The sequence below is a fragment of the Carassius auratus genome, chromosome 4 (genome assembly GCF_003368295.1).
Source record: "Carassius auratus strain Wakin chromosome 4, ASM336829v1, whole genome shotgun sequence".
Lineage (NCBI taxonomy): Eukaryota > Metazoa > Chordata > Actinopteri > Cypriniformes > Cyprinidae > Carassius > Carassius auratus.
This window is the reverse complement of record NC_039246.1, coordinates 24294639-24314164: the sequence shown is the minus strand read 5'-3', so window position 1 is coordinate 24314164 and position 19526 is coordinate 24294639. Positions and strand designations below refer to the sequence as shown.

Here is a 19526-nt window from a genome sequence, read left to right as displayed (position 1 = left end):
TTTCAATCCAGGTTATTTCAGTATTTGATATAAATGTGACAATTATATAGCATAAAAATCTGATTGATTAAAAAACTCTTGACTTTACTTTTCTAGGTATTATTTACCCTCAATCCCTTGCTGTAAAAATACCACAAAATGAATAAAGTAAATATTACATTAGTCTCTTTACTTTTTTTCAGGACGTCCTCAATTTTCAAACTGAGTTAGCTTCTGTAATCATCTTCATTTAGTATATTTGCAGTTTTTGTCTCTAAAATACACATGAACGCGAACACCACGCCGCAGTGGGCGGGGTCACGTAATGTCGTCACCTGACAGGCATCTCAAATGACTGTAGTTCATTCTCCGACTTCCGTGTTCTTTCACTGTTACCATCTACCAGCCGGCCGACGCAAGAGAGCCAGAATGTCTCATCAAACCGGCATCCAAGGTAAAATCCTTACGGTCTTTTATTGTCGATTCAAATAACCCGGACTTAGTTTATAGCGTTGCTTTTGTACATGTTCCTTTATTTGGCGCTTGTTTGTAAACAGAAGAACCTGTTGTTGTCGTCGCTGATACTGAATTAACGTTACCTTGTAACGTTAGAGTTTTATCGCGAGCTTCCAGTAAACAAACCAGAGCCAGACAGGGAATCTGTGTCAAGTGTACTCTGCCTTTTGTTGCACTAATATGGTCATGCAAATAAACTCGGATTGGTCTTTCACTATCAGTATGTTTTCAGACTGAGTTGAGGATTGGGAAAGAAGGCAGCAGGTCTCAAAGGTCCAGCTGTAATAAGCGTGTCACCTTTATTCAAAGGTGTTGCTAGGCATTATGCAACAGACATCTGTTTACATTGAGCCTTTACTGCAGTGACGTTGTGTTACAGTGACAAGAAGTGTATGAATCAATGCAGTCATGCTGAAAGTTTAATTGAAGAACACCTTGCATGGTCCTATGCAAATAATTTTAATAAAAGAACATACTCCATACTCAATAAAAGAATGGACTGCAGTCTCCAAACTGTCCCTCACAATGCCTCTTTAGATTCCTCAATTTGGTTCATAAGCCAAATTTCAATTCCGTTGTCCAGAGATGGTCAGCTTTGTTTCGCATCAGAATAAATGGTCTCATTGTGTCCTGTGCTTTCTCTTCTCAGCTACCGGGGAAGTGAAAGAAATCTTTGCGAAGGCCCGGAATGGAGAATATCGGCTCATCAAAGTAGTGATAGAAAATGGTGAGATGATTGTTGTACACATGAGAGTACAAACATTTGTTAAACAGCACTTACTTTAAGTAATATAAAAAACAAAACAAAAAACAGCACAATTATCCATGGTTTTCTCTGATTTTAAAAAGAGGATGGGCTTTAAATTTAGAACCTTATGTTATTTACTTTTATTTGCAAAACATCAGTTTCCCTTCAAACAGAATTGCTTAATTTGTTTATTATTTTACCAGAATATTAGATAAAACATGTCGACAATAGCGATAAAAAATATATATATTGTGTTTTGTAACACTTATATTAAGATAACTTAAACATTAGAACAAATTTATCTTTTAAAAAAATGTACTTAAAGGTTCACTGTATTAAAGTTGTTGTTTTCTTGTTTATCTCGCATCAAACTAAAAGCACTAACATCTTTACAAATATTAGAACTAAAATAAACTAGAAATAAACTAAAATGTTACGAATACATTAATGTGATCAAAATATTTTTTTTATATTTTGGTTGAACTATTCATTTAGTAGTAGTAGTAGCACTACTAAATGAATAGTTCAACCAAAAAAAAAAAGAAATATATATATATATATATATATATATATATATATATATATATATATATATATATATATATATATATATTACTAAAACTTAAAAAAATTCAACTAAAAGTAAAAAATGAATTCAAAATATTTGTCAAAAGTAACAGTATCTCACATTTTCTGAACTGCTAAATAATACTCATATAAATAATAATTTTTTTTTTTACTGTATTTAGTCAAATACAGAAAGAGACTGTCAATGTATGACGCAAGAATCTTATCACACTTTCCTTTGTTCTGTTGTGTTCATGTAGAGAAGTTAGTTCTGGGTGGAAGTAAACGGGCTGCAAAGAAATGGGACCAGGAATGGGACAGCTGTGTTCTCCCTCTGGTGGAGGATGACATGCCCTCGTACCTTCTCTACAGGCTGGATACCACCAACAACCAGGGTTATGAGTGGATCTTTCTGGCCTGGTCTCCGGATCACTCTCCAGTGAGTTGGTTTGCATGCTGTCACATCTTCTTTCAGCTTGTACGAGGCCAAAGGACATCATGAGTTGACATTGCTCAGTGCTTTTTAATCCATCCACTCCATATACATATAATATCCCTGGTTTAAAGCTCTTTAAAAATATCTGGTTGCCAGTTAAGCCTGTCCATATGAAGACAGGTTACAATAAGAGGTTTTTGCACTGCTATGTGGATATGATCATCGAGGATGTTGTACCATTGTTATAACAAACATTGTAATGTGATCTTTTAACAAAAGATAATTATCAGGTAAGCTCATATAATGGAAACTTTGTTCATTTAAGCAAAAGAGTTAGACATTAATCTACTTTCACGTTTTTTTATTTTTTTATGAAAAGCATGGTTGACCTGATACAGAAAACGTACAGTTGTGCTACAAATTTACACTTCTAATTTTCTCCCTTAATGTTCAACAACTAGAGGGAGACTAAAATGGCTAGAGTCCCAATCGCACCCGAATCTAAAGCCTACTCAAGTTGCTCAAACCAAGAGCTTTCCTATAACAAAGCAGCTTTAAAATTGACATCTAGAAATTTCTCCTGGTTGGATTCAAGTATTAAAAGGAGTAGTTCATCCAAAAAATTAACATCAGGTGACAGTTTTATTCACCCTAAAACCATACAGGATGTATACGACTTTGTTTCTTCTTTAGAATGGAATTTATCATTACATCACTTGCACATTACATCACAATAATCCACGTGACTCCAGTCCATTAATGAATGTCTTGTGAAGTGAAAAACATCAAACGAATCCATCATTAAGCATTTGGAGTCATGTGCATTACTTGTGGATTATTGTGATGTTTTTATAAGCAGTTTTGACTCTCAGTCTGACGGCACCCATTCACTGCAGAGGATCCATTTGTGAGCAGATAATGTAATGCCAAATCTGTTCCAATTATCTAATCAAGAAATAAACTCATCTTATATATATATATTGTTTGTTCTATGTTTATGATTATATGATTATAGAAATATGTTGGCCTAAAACAAATTAATCTGATGCATGTTCTTGTTCCTAAAAAAAAAAAACTGAATCCAGACTCCAACTTTTCCTTTCAGGTTCGACAAAAGATGCTGTATGCTGCTACGAGGGCCACGCTGAAGAAAGAGTTTGGTGGTGGCCACATTAAAGAGGAGATTTTTGGCACAGTTAAGGTATGACATGTATCATCTGCCATTCTTTAAATCAAACCTTGCATGGATGGCAGCCGTAGGTTTCCCCACTAATGCATCTCTTTCTGCTCAGGACGATGTCTCTCTAAATGGCTATAAAAAGTACCTTAGCTCCCAGGCGGCGCCTCTGCCTTTGACTGCAGCAGAGGAGGAACTGAGGCAAATCAAACTCAATGAGGTAATGCTGACATCAACATAAACACAGCATGGGTGTACACCTTAGTCAGGCTCTGCTGAGGCTTTATTAAAACAGGGCAAAAACCACATTAGCCCAACAGTCCAATCAGGCCTTTTGTATTTTAGTAACTTCACGAGCTGAACAAAAAGAAGTTTCTTTACATTACGCACAACATTATCTCGTAACAAAACGATGCATCTTTTCTCTATAATAGCCATGTTTGCATTGTGAACTAAAGCACACAATGTTGTTTGCTGAGCAGTTGTAGTAGAAATACTATAAAGGATGTCCCAAATCACCATGTGTATGGAAAAGTCTGCAAAAACATAAATGTAATGTAATATTTAGAATCAAACATACGCTGACTAAAAATAGAGAAGCTCAGTCCCATGCACTCTCTCATTTAAACCAGCTCCTGGAACCAATTGCAAAGGATGCTGCTGGCAACGCATACAAACCTCCCCTCATACCATAAAAGGATACGATCTGACTCTTAAACGCTTCGTTGGCTGTTTCAAAATGACAGACAGCGTAAATGAACCAATCGAAAGGCTCTCTGATCCCCCCCACCCCCACCCAGAGCAGCAGCAGCTGTGGGAGGAAGATAATGCTACACTAATCTACATGTTTGAGAGGAGAGGAAAGCAGCTTTGTGCTGTTTTATTTTTATTAATTTGTTGAAGGAGGGATTTTATTGAGTAGATGGGTGGATGAAATAAATGCTGGTCCCAATCCTGGATGAGAGTCAAAGCTGGGGGTTCATTCAGTGGGTGCAGCACAGAATGTCAGTTTAAAAGAATTGTTTTCTATTTTAGTATATATTAAAATTTAATTTATTCCTGCATTTGTAAAGCTAAATTATATATATATATATATATATATATAATTTTTTTTTATAATATCAACATTGTAAGTCTAGTATGCACCCTTACTGAATAAAAGGATTAATTTCCTAAATAACACAGTGTTTCTATATGTATATGTTCTATTTGATTATATTGATATTAATATAAATAAAACAATAAATGCATAACAATTCATATATAATTGTACTGACACATCCCTATAATTTATCCTTGGTTATTTTGACATTTTATGCTGCAATTAATTATATAAAGAAGGAAAAATGCTTTAAGCTTATTTTGGTGTGTCAGGTTGATTATTTTAACCCTTTAACTTTCACCCCGTCCCGTATACGGGACGCCTACATTTACTTCACTATATTACAATTAAATCTAATCTAATCTTGACAAACTATATATCGTTGGAAAGGTCTAAGACTCCCAAGACTCCTTCGTTGCCTTTTTCTCTATCACATTTTAGAAATCATCAGAAATTATATCTATATACTTATATACTATATAGTTATATACTTAAAATCTCAAAATGTTTCCTTTAAAACCCATTTAAAAATCAGACATTGCATTACCATGTAAATCGTACATCAATATCATGTTACAAAATGTTTTCATTCATGAATTATACAAATTTAAGTTTGAATCGTGCACTATAAAGTCTATATTCAAAAATGTAAGTGACAGTTAATTTAGCTTCTTCTTTGGATGACATTTGGCAACACTAGTGGCATGCTAATTTATCAAGGATCATAGACCTAGTTTAACAATAAACATTCTCAAATCTCAACATGCAGTGTAACAACCTGGCTTTATAATCTACAACATGAATTGCAGAAGAATCTAACAACCGTTGTGACTGCTTTAGTGTTAACAGGCCAGTGCATACACATTGTTAAAGGCTTATATGTGTGTTTTCAGTTGCAGACAGACATCCATGTCGACACAAAGCAGCAGACTCTTCAGGGAGTGGCGTTCCCTATGCAGAGAGAAGCTATTCAGGCTCTGGAGCAGTTCAGGGAGAGAAGGATTAACTACGTTCAACTGGTACTTCAGGCCTTTTCCCCCTCCACCCTCCCAGCAGCTCTGTACAATAGCATCTCATCCGTCCTTTTCATCATTATCATCCTGTATATTGCATTCAAAGAAAACACCTGAAATGCATAATGGTACTGTATGTTTACAGATAGAAGGCAGACAGGTTTGGTTGACCCCTACCCACAAAACCACCAATATGTGATGGGAATACATGTTGTAGAACTGAGTAATTATTCATATACACTATTATCTCCAACCTATTAACAGGAAATAGATTTTCCTAAAGAATCCATCAAGTTGTCCAGCACGGCTCCCACGGAGCTGAAAGATTTGCCTAAAAGGATCCCAAATGATGCAGCTAGGTATCACTTTTTCCTCTACAAACACTCGCATGAAGGAGACTACCTTGAGTCCACAGGTAAGAGTGACGTGTCTTATGTTCATTATATGTGTGTGTGTGTCTATCTATATATATATATATATATATACGTGTGTGTGTGTGTGTGTGTGTGTGTGTTATGAATACAAAATAACGTGTGTATATGTATTATGTAATTATTAAATAATATGTTAGAAATTATTACAAAAAAAGGGCTTTTGAACTGTATTTTTTATTATTACTTTTTGTTATATATGTTTGCCGTTCTTTTTTTTTTTGGATAATGTCTGTTAATAGTTATTGATTATACAAGTAAGTTGGTCTGTTAGAACAAATTTATCTGATTTATGTTCCAGCTTATTCCTAAAAAATAAGAACCCAAAAAATGTTTTTTTTTTTGAAAATTAGTTGACTATTTAACTGTTCAGGAGAAATATACATTTATTTTACATTTTATAAAAGCATATATTTTTTTAAATTACCATTACCGGTTATGCATTTTTATTTTTCTTACATTTAAAGGTTTAAAATCTAATGGCAGGTAATATTGGTGGGCATGTTTTGTCCTGTGTGACAATAGTTTCATAAGTGCTTATGATAAGTGCATATGTATAATGCATTTTCAAACTGTTTTATTGTTTTTTTTGTATGTGTGTGTGTGTGTGTGTGTGTGTGTTTTCAGTGTTCATCTACTCAATGCCTGGTTATAAATGCGGCATCAAAGAGAGAATGCTGTATTCAAGCTGCAAGAACCCTCTCATAGACACAGTGGAGAGGAACTTGGGCATTGAAATTGCAAAAAAGGTATAATATGTTATATATGCTTGCCTATATAACCCTTTTCACTGTGGTATTAAATACTGCATACACCATTCTGCAAAATTCCTGGAAGCAAGTGTCATTTTAAGGTTATCAGACCATTTACAACAATGTTAATGTTAGAGTTGTCACCTTTGATTCTTCCTTTCAGCTGGAAATTGACAATGGTGATGTACTTACCAGTGACTTCCTGTACGAAGAGGTTCATCCTAAGCAGCATGCATACAAGCAAGCTTTTGCCAAACCCAAGGGGCCGACCGGGAAGAGGGGGGGCCGTAGAATTACACGGGCGCCAGGGGATGGCGGCGATGATGATTAAACCTCTTCCTGTTCTGAATCTGACAGTGGTACATTCCACTTAGTCTAATGAATCCCGTCCTCAAAGCGAATTGCCCTTTTTACCCAGACCCATGTAGACCACAGCCCTATAGACTGATCTATGCACAAAGTAATACACTAAGCCTGTGAAATTACATTTTGTAGCTTGCAATATGATACGCTATGTCGAAGAACACAGATTGATGTAGACGTGAATGTTTTACCAAACTTCACTCGCATTCAAGAATGCCATCTGTGATGTTCCTGGTGATAGTTTTAACACTATTACGCTGTTTACTTGCATATTAGCCAAGATTATGATATAGAGTGCAATAATGTTGAAATAGACACTCCATTTAGTGCTCGTTGTCCAGAAATAGATATTGATTTTCAAACCTTTTTGAAGATAGTTTTTGAGAAAAAGAGATTGTTTCCCATAAACAGTCAAGGTATAAATTGCACTTTCAGTGGTAGCTTTCCAGCTTTCCATTTTAGCTTAGGAGTAACTTTAATATTTGTCCAGGAAAATGGCTGTGGAGATTAGGCATGATTTATGTTTGGAAGTCTGGAAAGTTAAACAGTCCACAGGAAGGTCAGTAGTTCAGATCTGTTTTATGAGGCCATATGCATTAATTAACTTTCTGATTGATTAGGTTGAAGATTTTCTTAAAGAGTGACTACATAAATCATCAGTATTCTGACAGCCACTGAAGCTTGTAAGGATGATTTCAATGAAGGATTTGCCAAGAATATTGTGCTGAAAAGGTTCCAGTACCTTTTTTTTAAATGTTTTAATTCTTGAAAATTGGTCTTGTAATTTTTTTTTTTTTAAATGTAGGATTGTTTAATTATAGGGATATGATAATAAGATAATAGAATCCGTCATAACACAAATCTGAAAAAGTGATGCCTCTCTGCATCTTCGATATTTTTCACGTTATTCTAGTGAAGACTAAACCCGCAGAGATACTATTTTTCTAAGACTGTACAGCTGTTTGTCCAGATGATGTCGTTGTCTAACATCTTGAAGTGAGTGTCCATGGTTTCAGGGGTTTAGGGCCATCCTGTCTGTCTGAACCAATGTTTTACATGTCATCTAATGGCCAGCCTCCATTTCATGCCATTTGCAACCACACTAATGTATAAGTGCTTGGAGTTAAGTTCACTCAGCATCTCACTTGGGATGCTTTTGAAAGCACTCATAAGGGAAGGTACTGTATGTTCCAGAACCTCTGGGACGATCCATCTACTGATTCACATCAGGCGAACCACTATTAACATGTCTCCTATGTAAGGGTATTATGAAGTCTGGAAAGGAATCATTGAGTCTTAAATGTCTTTTTCTATGCATTGTATAAGATAGAGGATAGAGAAAAATAAAACGATTTGAAAAAAACATTGTACAGGTTCTGTATTTCTCACAATTAAAGACTATTTTAACGAAACAAAAAAATATGATTTTAGATAGATAGACACACACACACACACTCACTCACAATTTAAGACTTTTATAACAAGAAAAATGTGTGTGTGAGATTGTTTCAAATTGTAGCCCATTACCTGACAAATTAGATGACAAAACTTGTTAATCACATAATGAATTACATTACACAATTGAGGTAATGTAATCAGACCATTTTTTTATTACTTTTACATTATCTCTTTTTCTAACTTGTCTATAACTTCATTTTAAATAGAATATTCTTCTATTCTTGATATAAAAATACAAAGAGTGCATTCCGTTCATAATTAACAACATGAAGTGCATTAAACATTGTCAAATATAAGAAATAACTTGAATTTGTACAGTGTTAGAAAGACATAGTAATAAATGGTTAAACATACTGAGTGATCATTTGAATAAAAATTAATGTGTTCATCAGTGGTTGATGCAATGTTAAAAGACTTGAAATTATTTTTTGTAAATCCAGATGTCAAATGCTGTTCATTACGACTTAATATGACAACATGCCTCACACGTTTTGTATAAAATCAACACTTCAGGTTAAAAAAAGTATTTTTTGAATCATTGCTATTGCTCGGTGTTAGCGCTTCTGTGTCTTTCAGAGCGGTATCAGAAGTGAACTGACAACAATAACACGCGGGTGAGTGCAAGCACTATTTTCGAATATTTATATTTTGCTTGCTATGTATTATGACGCTACAGCATTAAACAAACCAGCTTTGTAATGTTGATTCAGTAGTTTGTATTGGATAATTGTAATGATAACACGATACATTCTTCTTTACATTTCATTATAAGTTTCAATTACATGCCTATACAAGTTAATAAATCACTCAAATAATCATGAAATGATTAAGTGACTTAATCAGTATGTTCGTTTAGGGCTTCAGAATGGAGAGGGACACTCTCTCCTGCTTCATATCAGACCATGACGGTTTCCATGGAACCATAAAAAAACTCACCCCAAGACTTATTGAGATGGACACCAATGACAAACTTGCTAACAGTCCTAGTCTTCAAGAAGAACATAAAAAAGACCTCGTCAACCAAGGAAAGCTATTAAAAGGGATGATAAACTAAAACAATCTAAACCAGATGACGCTGACATTTTAAATCAGGATTGCTTTGATCTGAATGTAATCCTGGGTCCAGCTGTGAACAAAGAGTTGGAGCATTTCACTAACAAAATAAGAATAGCAGCTGGTGGGCAAGAAAAGGTGGAACTGTCACTGAGCACTTTCCCCTTTCTCCAGACTGTGACCAACCAATCAGAGACTCGGGTCAGAAAGGACCCAGTCTTGTGTGAGCTTGGTAATTGAGCCTTTAAAGGAGAAGCTGAGGAGGTCTTCCAGTACATTGATGCAGAAGTACCAGGTTCTGCATTCACCTTCCTGTCCGATGATAGGAAGGAGCACCGAGCTTCAGTTCACCATTTTGTTAGCGAGCAGTTTGAACGTCTTCTGGTTCCCAGCAGTTAGCAGAAGTGAGAAAAAAAAGTGTTTATTAATGATGGACACCTGCTGATGCGCAGGTAATGCTTATAAAACTTCACTGTGTGTTGTTTGCTTGTAAATCTACAGGCTGCTATCATTTTCTCTTTGAAGGAGCACCCCTTTGAAAAGCAAATGATGGTCACCTAAAAAGGTGGGGAAGGGGGTTGAAAAAATGTAGAAGTTAAACCCCCTGCTGTACATTGTGCTGGAGTGCGGGGAGGACACCGATCCCTCACACCTTCTCACTCACATCAGACCAATCACTCATATCGGAGTGATCTGGTTGGACTTGAACCAGCAACCTCTGAAACCATGAGGCAGCTGTCATTTTACAATAAACCAGATACATTTTCAACCCATGACACCACCACAGTCCTGATTGTGAGTAACACGTTTTTAGCCTTTAGTGCCACACATTGAGGGCTAGCATTTAGGCCGATGTGTTATATATAAAGCAATACATGAGCTTTAACGCTCGAACTCCATGATCCCAACACAACACTCTGCATCCTGAGTCACTGACCCAGGTGAGTTAATGGTTGTTTTGAATGGGTTTTGTTGAGAGCTTTTTTTTTTTTTCTTAGCTTTGCTAGACACAGTAACAACTTTATCTTCTGCACCACTGCATAGTGGCTTCTGTTGTAGTGTTGTAGATGGGAATACGATAAAATAGCATGTTACAAATTCTGTAAGCCACAAAGTTTGCAACAATTTGCTATTTGTTTGATATCTGTTTAGTGGTAGAAATAATGACAAATTAAGTAATCATAAATACTATAAAGGACTTTGGTTAATAGTAGGATTTGAACAAAAGAAAAAAAGAAAGAAAGTGACATGACATTCAGCCAAGTATGGTGACCCATACTCAGAATTCATGCTCTGCATTTAACCCATCCAAAGATGCACACACACACAGGAGGCACCCATTTATGCCGCGGCACCTGGGGGCTCAATGCATTGCTCAAGGGCAACTAAGTCATGTTATTGCCAGCCCAAGATTCAAACCCACAACCCTAGGGTTAGAAGTCAAACTCTCTAACCACTAGGCCATGACTTCCCCTAGTTTGAAAGATTGCAACAGTTTACATTATATCCTGAGTCACTGAATTTGTGGTGTTTAGGTGCGTTTTTCTTTTTTTTTTTAGTGGATGTCAGGTTTAGAAAAAAAAAATACATGCATTAATGGCAATGGATTTGAACACCAAACATGTAAAAAAGAAAAAAAGAAAAAATATTTTTGCAACTCAGCTTGACATGAGTGTAGCATTAGACCGACATCACTCCATACTGTGTAGCTTAGACTCAACATATTACAGTTAGTCTAAAGTACAGTTTACCTAAGTAATGATGTATCAAAAATAACATTTGGTTTCAACTGACATTTAAATAAGACTTTACTTCACAGTAAATACAAGTTATCCTAAATCAGGTTTCCTGCACATGAACTGATCGCTGTCTTAGATGGTTTTAATGAGAAGCAGCGCTTCTACTAAACTACTGAACGGCTCCAACTGACTCTATTAACCTACAGTAAGTCTACAAAAGAGGCCAAACAACGATTACTTATAATTCTGCTTCATAATATGAATATCAGATGTTGATTTATTCAAAGATTATAAATGCAATGCAACAACAATGGATTCATTTGGGCTTCTGAAGTTCTGACAGGGAGCTCAGCAAGAGAGCCGCATGTAAACAGACTAAATTACCTGACAGGGGAACTGTATATCTGAATTACACATAAATAGACACTTAATGACTTAAACACAACGATTAATAATTCTAGACGTGTAATTTTACAAGAGAAATACACTACAAGAGAAGCAGACGTTACAGGTGAGTCGCGTGACATCTTCCACTCCTGTTAGTTTATGGGCTCAAGTGTTTACTGTTACGTGACATCATGAGTCTGTAACTCAGCGGTCATCTGCAGAGTACGCATGTGTTGTGACTGTTATCAAGCGTCATGTTGTCAAGCAGCATCTGATTGTGTCAAACTGAAGCCTGATTCTGTCGACTGGTGGAGCGGATGGAAACTGCACTTCAGTTTTAACCTTATAAATCAAATTGGATGGACATGGATGGATGGATAAAAGGCATGAAACCAGATCAGGTCATATCAGAGGCGCTCCCCCTTGTGGACAATAAGTGTATCTGCATTAATACATGAAAACAGCAGGAGGAGCGAGACTGTGTATCCTGATCTTGGTGAGCCACTGTCCTGATTTCTTCTCCAACTCTGATGAAGAACAGCTGAAGCAGCTAATCAAAGTCTTGAGGAATAAACAACTTTCAGGATGATGTGTTGGACTCATGTTTTTTGCATAAGTGGCAATTCATATATTTAATTGGCCTATATCAGAAACGCCAAACAACAAATTGTTGCAAATAATTGTGACTCATAAAACAGTGGTTTGCCTAATTCTTTGGTTCAAGTTGAGATAGATTTGATGCTAAATCCAATGGAATAATTTCCTCACTTTGTGGCGCTTTTTTCCCCTTAAATAACTTAAGGAATATTTTGAGGTCACCCCTGTGCACGACTAGAATGCATTTCGTTCATAGTAGGTGCTCTTCATCGTTTTGACCACCAGATGGCAGTATGCAGAAAGGTTTTGAACCCAAATTCAATAAGTTTGTATTGAAAGAGGTTGTGAGATGATAAATTGTTCTTGCAGTAGGGTTAAACATAATATTGTACCAAAACATTAAAAAGAAAAAAATAAATGTATTCTCAGTAAACATTGTTTAGCTAGTGATTTTGTTCAGTCAGTGCTTGAAAGACCAGGTTTGCAGTGACCTGCCAGTGCTCAATATCTGTGGAGAGTCGGGCTTGGACTCGTAGAGGAAAGTTTATTAAAACACAGGCTCTCATTCATAAGTAACATAAACAGCCTCGTGGCCTCTAAACCCCTTTAAACAAGTGCTCACTCTGTCTCTTATTCTGTATCTGACTTTCTTAGATCCTTAATGTCTCTCATCCTGTATCTTCGTTAGTTATCTCCTCAATACTCTAATCAAAGTAGGACACAGTATTCATGTTAAGCTTTATATACCAGCATCAAACCCCAAAGGACAGAATAAACAGGATTGATTAAGGGACTGGGTCATAATGTTCCTTTTCCAGTCATCATAAATGATTGCACTTTGGCTTCTACCACATCCAGAGAAGTTTTCACACAGGTCTGACCTCAGAGAGCAGTGTGTTTTGTGTGCCTCAGCTATGGTGGTCAGTGTTTAAATCTGTCAGGATGGGCTATGTTGTTAAAACATCAATGTCAACTGTGGTAAGCAACCGATGAGCAAGCGTAGTCTTCATCTTAGTCTGGATGTTAAATAGTTTGGAACTAAAAACTATGTTCTCCATCTTGTTTTCACAAGAATTCGGTTGTTGACATTGAGACCCCAGCGTCCTCTCCTTTTCTCTTCATTATGAGATTTGCGAAGCTTGGCTGAAGTGAGAAATTAAAGTTAACAAATCATCAAAGCAATATTGGAGTTATGTGTTGAACTTCACGGTTGAATCTCACACAGAAATGTCTGGGTCATATTTCACCCCAAAATAATAATAATTAAAGAACCAATAGATTATATTTTGCATGCATAAAATGAACCCTTTCATTTAATATAATCCTTGAATGAAATGAGAACATTTTCTTCAGAAGTATAACTGAAATGCAAAAAATAAAATAAAATAAAAAATATGATGATGAAGATTATTATTAATATTATTATTAAAAGGAATACACAGTGAAAACTATCCTGTATGTACACAATGTTACTTAAAATTTTCAGATTGGAGTTATATGGTTGCTGGAAATTTAGCTTTGCATCATAGAAATAAATTGCATGGTAAAATATCTTAAAACAGAAAACAGATATTTTAAATGTACATATTGTTCAAAATATTTCTTGTTTTATTACATTTATGGTCAAAAAAATGCAGCTTTGGTGAACATAAGAAAAAAATAAAAAAATAAAATATAAAATATTATATATATATACTTTGATTAACTCCTAAATCCCAGTGTCCTACATTTTCTGTGATGACAGAAACATGGTCCACAAATCTGTTCGGTGTCACTCTGCAGGGCAATCATATTGATCTGTGGAAACCACTAGCTAAATTATCAACAACTGACAGGCAGCGGAGATCGAGAGCAATTGTTGGAGGCAACGTTTCCAGTGTTTTAACATTTCAGAGAAGGACTCGGCCAACTGAAATAAACACACAATCAATTCAGCTCACAAGTTTTTAGCCATGCTGTTTTTTCCCCTTCATTTCATAACCACAGTCTCTTGATGCTATTTTCATGTTTCATCTACAATCGTAACATAATGTTTGGCGTATGAAAATGCCAAAGTGCTTTCCATTGGGAATTTTCGCTGGATGGGTTTGAAATTAAAAGCTCTTGTAAAAACTATTGTGTGCCCTGCTATGATGCGGAGGTATTTGGTTGCCATGGTGAGGCAAAGCTCGTAATTTTTAATGGTTCTATGCTCGGTTCTGCAGAGCCTTAAGCAATGGCTCTGACAAACTGCCAACCTCAGCAGACGCTCTGTGTGGGACATGTTATAAGAGTGGAAGCTCCATACACACACACACATATGCCTACCTGCAAACGCTGGCACACGTAGACGCCTTCAAGAGAAATCCGTCTGCCCTCTTGTGGAGGTGGCCTGCAAACAAACATTTTTATTAACCACTTTCAGCCCACAGATCAGATTTTGTATCTAACTCTAATTGATTGTATAAAATCTTGTCATTAAGGCTGGAGGACAGAAGGAACAGCTGGGATGGAGACTTGTAACAGAATCAGGGAATAATAAATATCTCTCAGCTCCATTCTATGACCATTAGTCCTCAGCAGGAGACACGTCCATCCATCACTGCCAATGAAAGATGGCCAGAAAGACCTGCAGTCTCCACTTCAACATTTTTACTCAGTCTTAGCTCTCTTCCTTATCTTATTGCACTTTTGCCAAGTAGGACATGTTCCTTAACTGGATTAACAATGTTGATATTAGAACCTTGCTTAAATTGAACCAATCAGATTTGACGAATAACTCCAAAGCACCAAAATGTATCACAAGGGTCCATCTACTTACTTACTTCTAAAGGGGTCATTCACCCAAAAATGAAAATTCTGTCATCCTTTTCTCGCCCTTCGCTTGTTTCAAAGCTTGCATGAGCTTCTTTCTTTAGCTGAACAGGAAAGAAGATATTTTGAAGAACGTTGGTAACCAAACAGTTGCCGGTAGGCATTGACTTCCAAAGTATTGGAAGTCAATGGCTACTGTATGGTTGCCAGTTTTCTTCAGAATATCTTCTTTTTTTGCTCAAAAGAAGATGGAAATTCACACAGGTTTGGAAAAACTGAAGGTGAGTAAACTATAACAGATTTTGGGTGAACGATCCATTTTGAAGCCATACTGTAGGATAACTTTGAACAGATCAAAATGTAAGTCAGGCCTGCAATGTTACTATGGGGAAATAAAGCTGATTAACGCTCAGTTTTGCTGTATTAAACTGATACTCAAGCATAAATTCATGCTCATAAGACAGATCTAATTTTGTGCACATATGCTGCTTCAGTGAAACAGGCTGGATGCATTAGCTCTGGATCAGTCTGCTGGGCGATGGGAAGGATCTGACCTGATGTCTCTTCAGCAGGAGGAACAGTACAGGTCACACTCGCCGCCTGTTGTTGCTCATGCTCCAGTTCACCAGAAAACATGGGCTGATGTACCAAGCAAAGAGAAGTTTATCTCTATTTACTTTTTAGTTAAGGATTAGTTCACTTCCAGATTTAAAATTTCCTTTTAATTTGCTCACCCCATGTCATCCAAGATGTTCATGTCTTTCTTTCTTCAGTCGCAAAGAAATTAAGTTTTTGAGCAAGCGTTCTAAGCATTCTACTTTTTCACCCCAAATGCTTTTCTTGCACTAACTCAACTTCTCGCATTACATTGTCACGTTGAAAAAGTTGCATGTGATTAGTTCTTTACTTTGGTCCAAAGATAAATACATCACTTTTTTTTGGAAAGAGCATTTTACTTTCTTTACATGTTAGTTTGGGTCCATTGAATGTGACTTTTCCAGCATGATTACGTGAGGTCAAGCTAGTGCAAGATGAGCATTTGTGGTTAAAAATTATGTAAATTTTTATTTTTTTAGGAAATGACAGATCGTTTTCTAAGATAAGATGCTTATTCCTCGGCCGTAGAGCCCTTTGAAGCTGAATTGAACCTGGAATTTTAAACCTTCAGTGCATTGGCTCTCATTGAAGTCCACTATATGGAGAAAAATCCTGGAATGTTTTCCTCAAAAACCTTTCTTTTCGGCTGAAGTATAACACTTCTGTACTGTTCTCTGACTTCTCTCCAATGCATGGTCTCAAGGGCTGTTCAGTGGATTCACACTTCAGAATCTTATCAGAATGAGGATATTATTTGAGTATTTTACAGTGTAGTACAGAAGGCATATTCTGACAGGTGGTAAGAAAACTTACTTGTTCAGATGTTCTGTCTGATAGAAGAGTAACAGCACATGTTTTGTTGACCACTGCACAATTTGAGGTTCCTCCACATTATTTTTGACAATTTATTGACAATGGACATTGTTCCCAAACCCTAATTTCAACGAAAATCCACTAATGGGACTGCACTTCAGCCCTGTATGGGAAACAGGGATAGGGATGTTTGTCTTTGCAGCCGTGACTAATAATATTTAAAAAGGGTTTAGAACAAAACAGATTCATAAACTTATTTCATTAGAGGAAAAACTGCAAAACCGTGAGTTATCCGTCACATATCTTACAAGTTCTTAAAATACACTGGTTGAGTTGACTTGCAGACAAGTTCAAGATAAGAGCACAGAGATGCACTGGTTATCACTCAAGTGCATCTGCATCTCACTCTCCGTCACAAAGATTCAAGAAAGAAAAGGCCACACATGAAGAAAGCGGTTTCACTTCAGATGCATCAGCTGATAAGAGCTGTCCTTACTGTGACTGGGCAATCTTACCGCAGAAGAGACACTCATCTATTGCTATTGTTGAGCTGCTATCAGCTTTACACTACAATTTTGCTCTGAGTGGCTGCGGTCAATGTACCTCCATCGTCCTTTGTTGTGGCCTTTTTGAGCAGCAAAAAAGACCATTGGGATCATCCTAAATATTTTTGCCTCTCCAGGTCAATGTCGGCCCCATGAAAATAACTCTTTGAAAAGAGATGAGGCTTTGCGTTAACTAGCGCCACGAACACCGCACATGACGATTAAAGAGTTAAAGGTGAAGTCTCCGTTTGATGTGGGGAGACAGAGACAATGATACTCATTATCGCTGGCGCTGCAAGTGTCTCCACCTCTGGATCGGATCAGGTGCTAACAGGTTGACATGAGGGTAATTTCTAGCTCGTCTGGGGTAATTGAAGAGCAGCCATATAGACCAGATTTATAGGCTACGTTTTATGGCCCGATGATAACTTTCTCTGGTCTGCTGTGCTGTGGGATTGTTAGGCTTGGCTCTTTGCCTTAAATTAAAGGAGGTTTGGAAGGATGAGAATAAAAATACAACTCTAAACCACTGACATCCAATCCTGATCTGTGAAGTCTTATGAGGTCAACGCCAAAACCCACGTCCCATGATAAGAACTCATATGCCAGAACTCACTTTAATGCCTCTTTTCTGAGAACTGAGAAGGATAAAGGTTGGAAAAGCTTTACGATCTTTTAGTTCCCTCAGGGGGCCTCACATGTCATGTTACACTACATGGGGAAAGTTGTCACAAAGGAACCTGCCATTAACAGTTAAACGTACTGAAATATGTCAGTTTTGAAAACGTTCCTGTGTGAAAACCAGCCTTTTCCCTGTGCTTTTCACTACTGGAACAACTGCACAGAGAGGAATCTAGACAAAAGTACAATTATAAATCATATTTCTCAATCCAGGAATAAAAAGCTCATTTTAGTGCCTAAAGTGGTCGAACAGTGAAACGAAGCGTTCCCTTACACTTGAATGATTATCTCTATCTCTGTGTCTCTTGGTTGGCCGCCATGGCCACTGTCCGAACTGAAGAAAAAATGAATTGCCTCCATAAGTACATTTAACTAAAGAAATAATTGAATCTTGTCTTATGGATGGACCTCAAATGCTTATTGTGCTGCTTTAAAGGGGAAATCCTTCAAACTGATGTAGACGATGACAGACATGAGCAAAACACTGTGGTCCTTCCACATTACTGACTATAAATGTAAAACCGCTGTGTGAAAACGCAGTATTTTAAAGCACAAATGACAAAACAGCTGACAAGATGGGAAGATGAATGTCTACTTTAGCCCACATTTGAGTTTTGGTTTGAAATTCTCCATACTTTATACTCTTAAAATGTTTCAAAATGTACCAGAATCGACTATTCATTATAAATGTTGTGATCTAATTCTAAAGCAATATCCTAATTTGCATTACTGGCTGAGATACTGTATATAACTTCATTCTTTATGATTTATAAGCGTGTTTCTTCATGGGGATCAAAAATAGTCCCGACAAGAACAAGGATTTTGGATATTAACATTTATGTGGGGACATTTAATTCCCATAACCTGAACCACATGTGTGTATTACAATTAAATGGCAAATAACACAATGAATTAAATGAGAAATGTGTTTTTTTTTTTCATATTCCTTTGTGCATTTCACACATTTTTATAGTCATTTAACAAGTACTTAAAATAAAAAACTAATATTTGTTTAGACTTCAAAAACATGATCGATGTATTATTAGTAATTATTATTATATATATAATTCTTTAATTATTTATACTGATTATTATTAATTATTATTATTATTTTTATTATTATTAGACAAAACACCATTATTGGTTGTTGGTATTTACAAAAATTTTAATATCAGTGCATCCTTATTTTTCTTTATTTCTTATGTGAATGTACAGTCAGCTGATTATTCTTGCAAAATAAAACCCATACAAGTTTTATTTTGCGATAATGACCAGCTGACCATTATCTCTTACATGTAGCGTGGAATGTACTAAATATTATAAGAAGGCTAAATGTGAAAGAGAGTGATTTTTGAGTGACTAAATATGCTCTACCCATCTGGTCTGACACACTTTTTCTTTTGGTCACGTTATCTAATGTGTTCATCTCTGACATGCAGCACAGTCTGTCACTCAAACAACAGTGTGACCATTATCTCCCCTCCACATTAAGCCAGTGCACTAGGCATCAGTTCAATACAAAGCCTCGCGCCCTATATCTGGCCTGGATCAATGCATTGACTCTTTATGCACTCACAAAAGCAGAGAGGCTGAGAGTGGATCAAACGGCCCACATTCCCACGCCGTCACTCGGGCGTCCTGCAGGACAGCACGGGGTCCTGACGCACGTGCATCTGCTCACAAGCCCAGCCGACAGAATCAGCCTGCGATCTCATGACCACGAGACGTGTTTGAAGCAGTGCCGCCGGAGCTCACACAACGACGGGATCTCTGTGAGAA

The 19526-nt window shown here is 36.6% G+C and overlaps 1 protein-coding gene across 1 annotated transcript; it reads left to right on the top strand.

Annotated features, from left to right (window-relative positions):
• The first annotated feature begins 306 nt into the window (after window positions 1-306).
• LOC113063739 (twinfilin-1-like) lies at window positions 307-8447 on the top strand. The gene is made up of 9 exons (XM_026234067.1): window positions 307-433; window positions 1145-1222; window positions 2071-2249; window positions 3352-3447; window positions 3539-3643; window positions 5419-5544; window positions 5803-5953; window positions 6597-6718; window positions 6885-8447. The coding sequence occupies exons 1-9, from the start codon at window positions 331-333 to the stop codon at window positions 7050-7052; spliced, it is 1128 nt and encodes a 375-aa protein (XP_026089852.1). The 5' UTR covers window positions 307-330; the 3' UTR covers window positions 7053-8447.
• Window positions 8448-19526: the final 11079 nt, after the last annotated feature.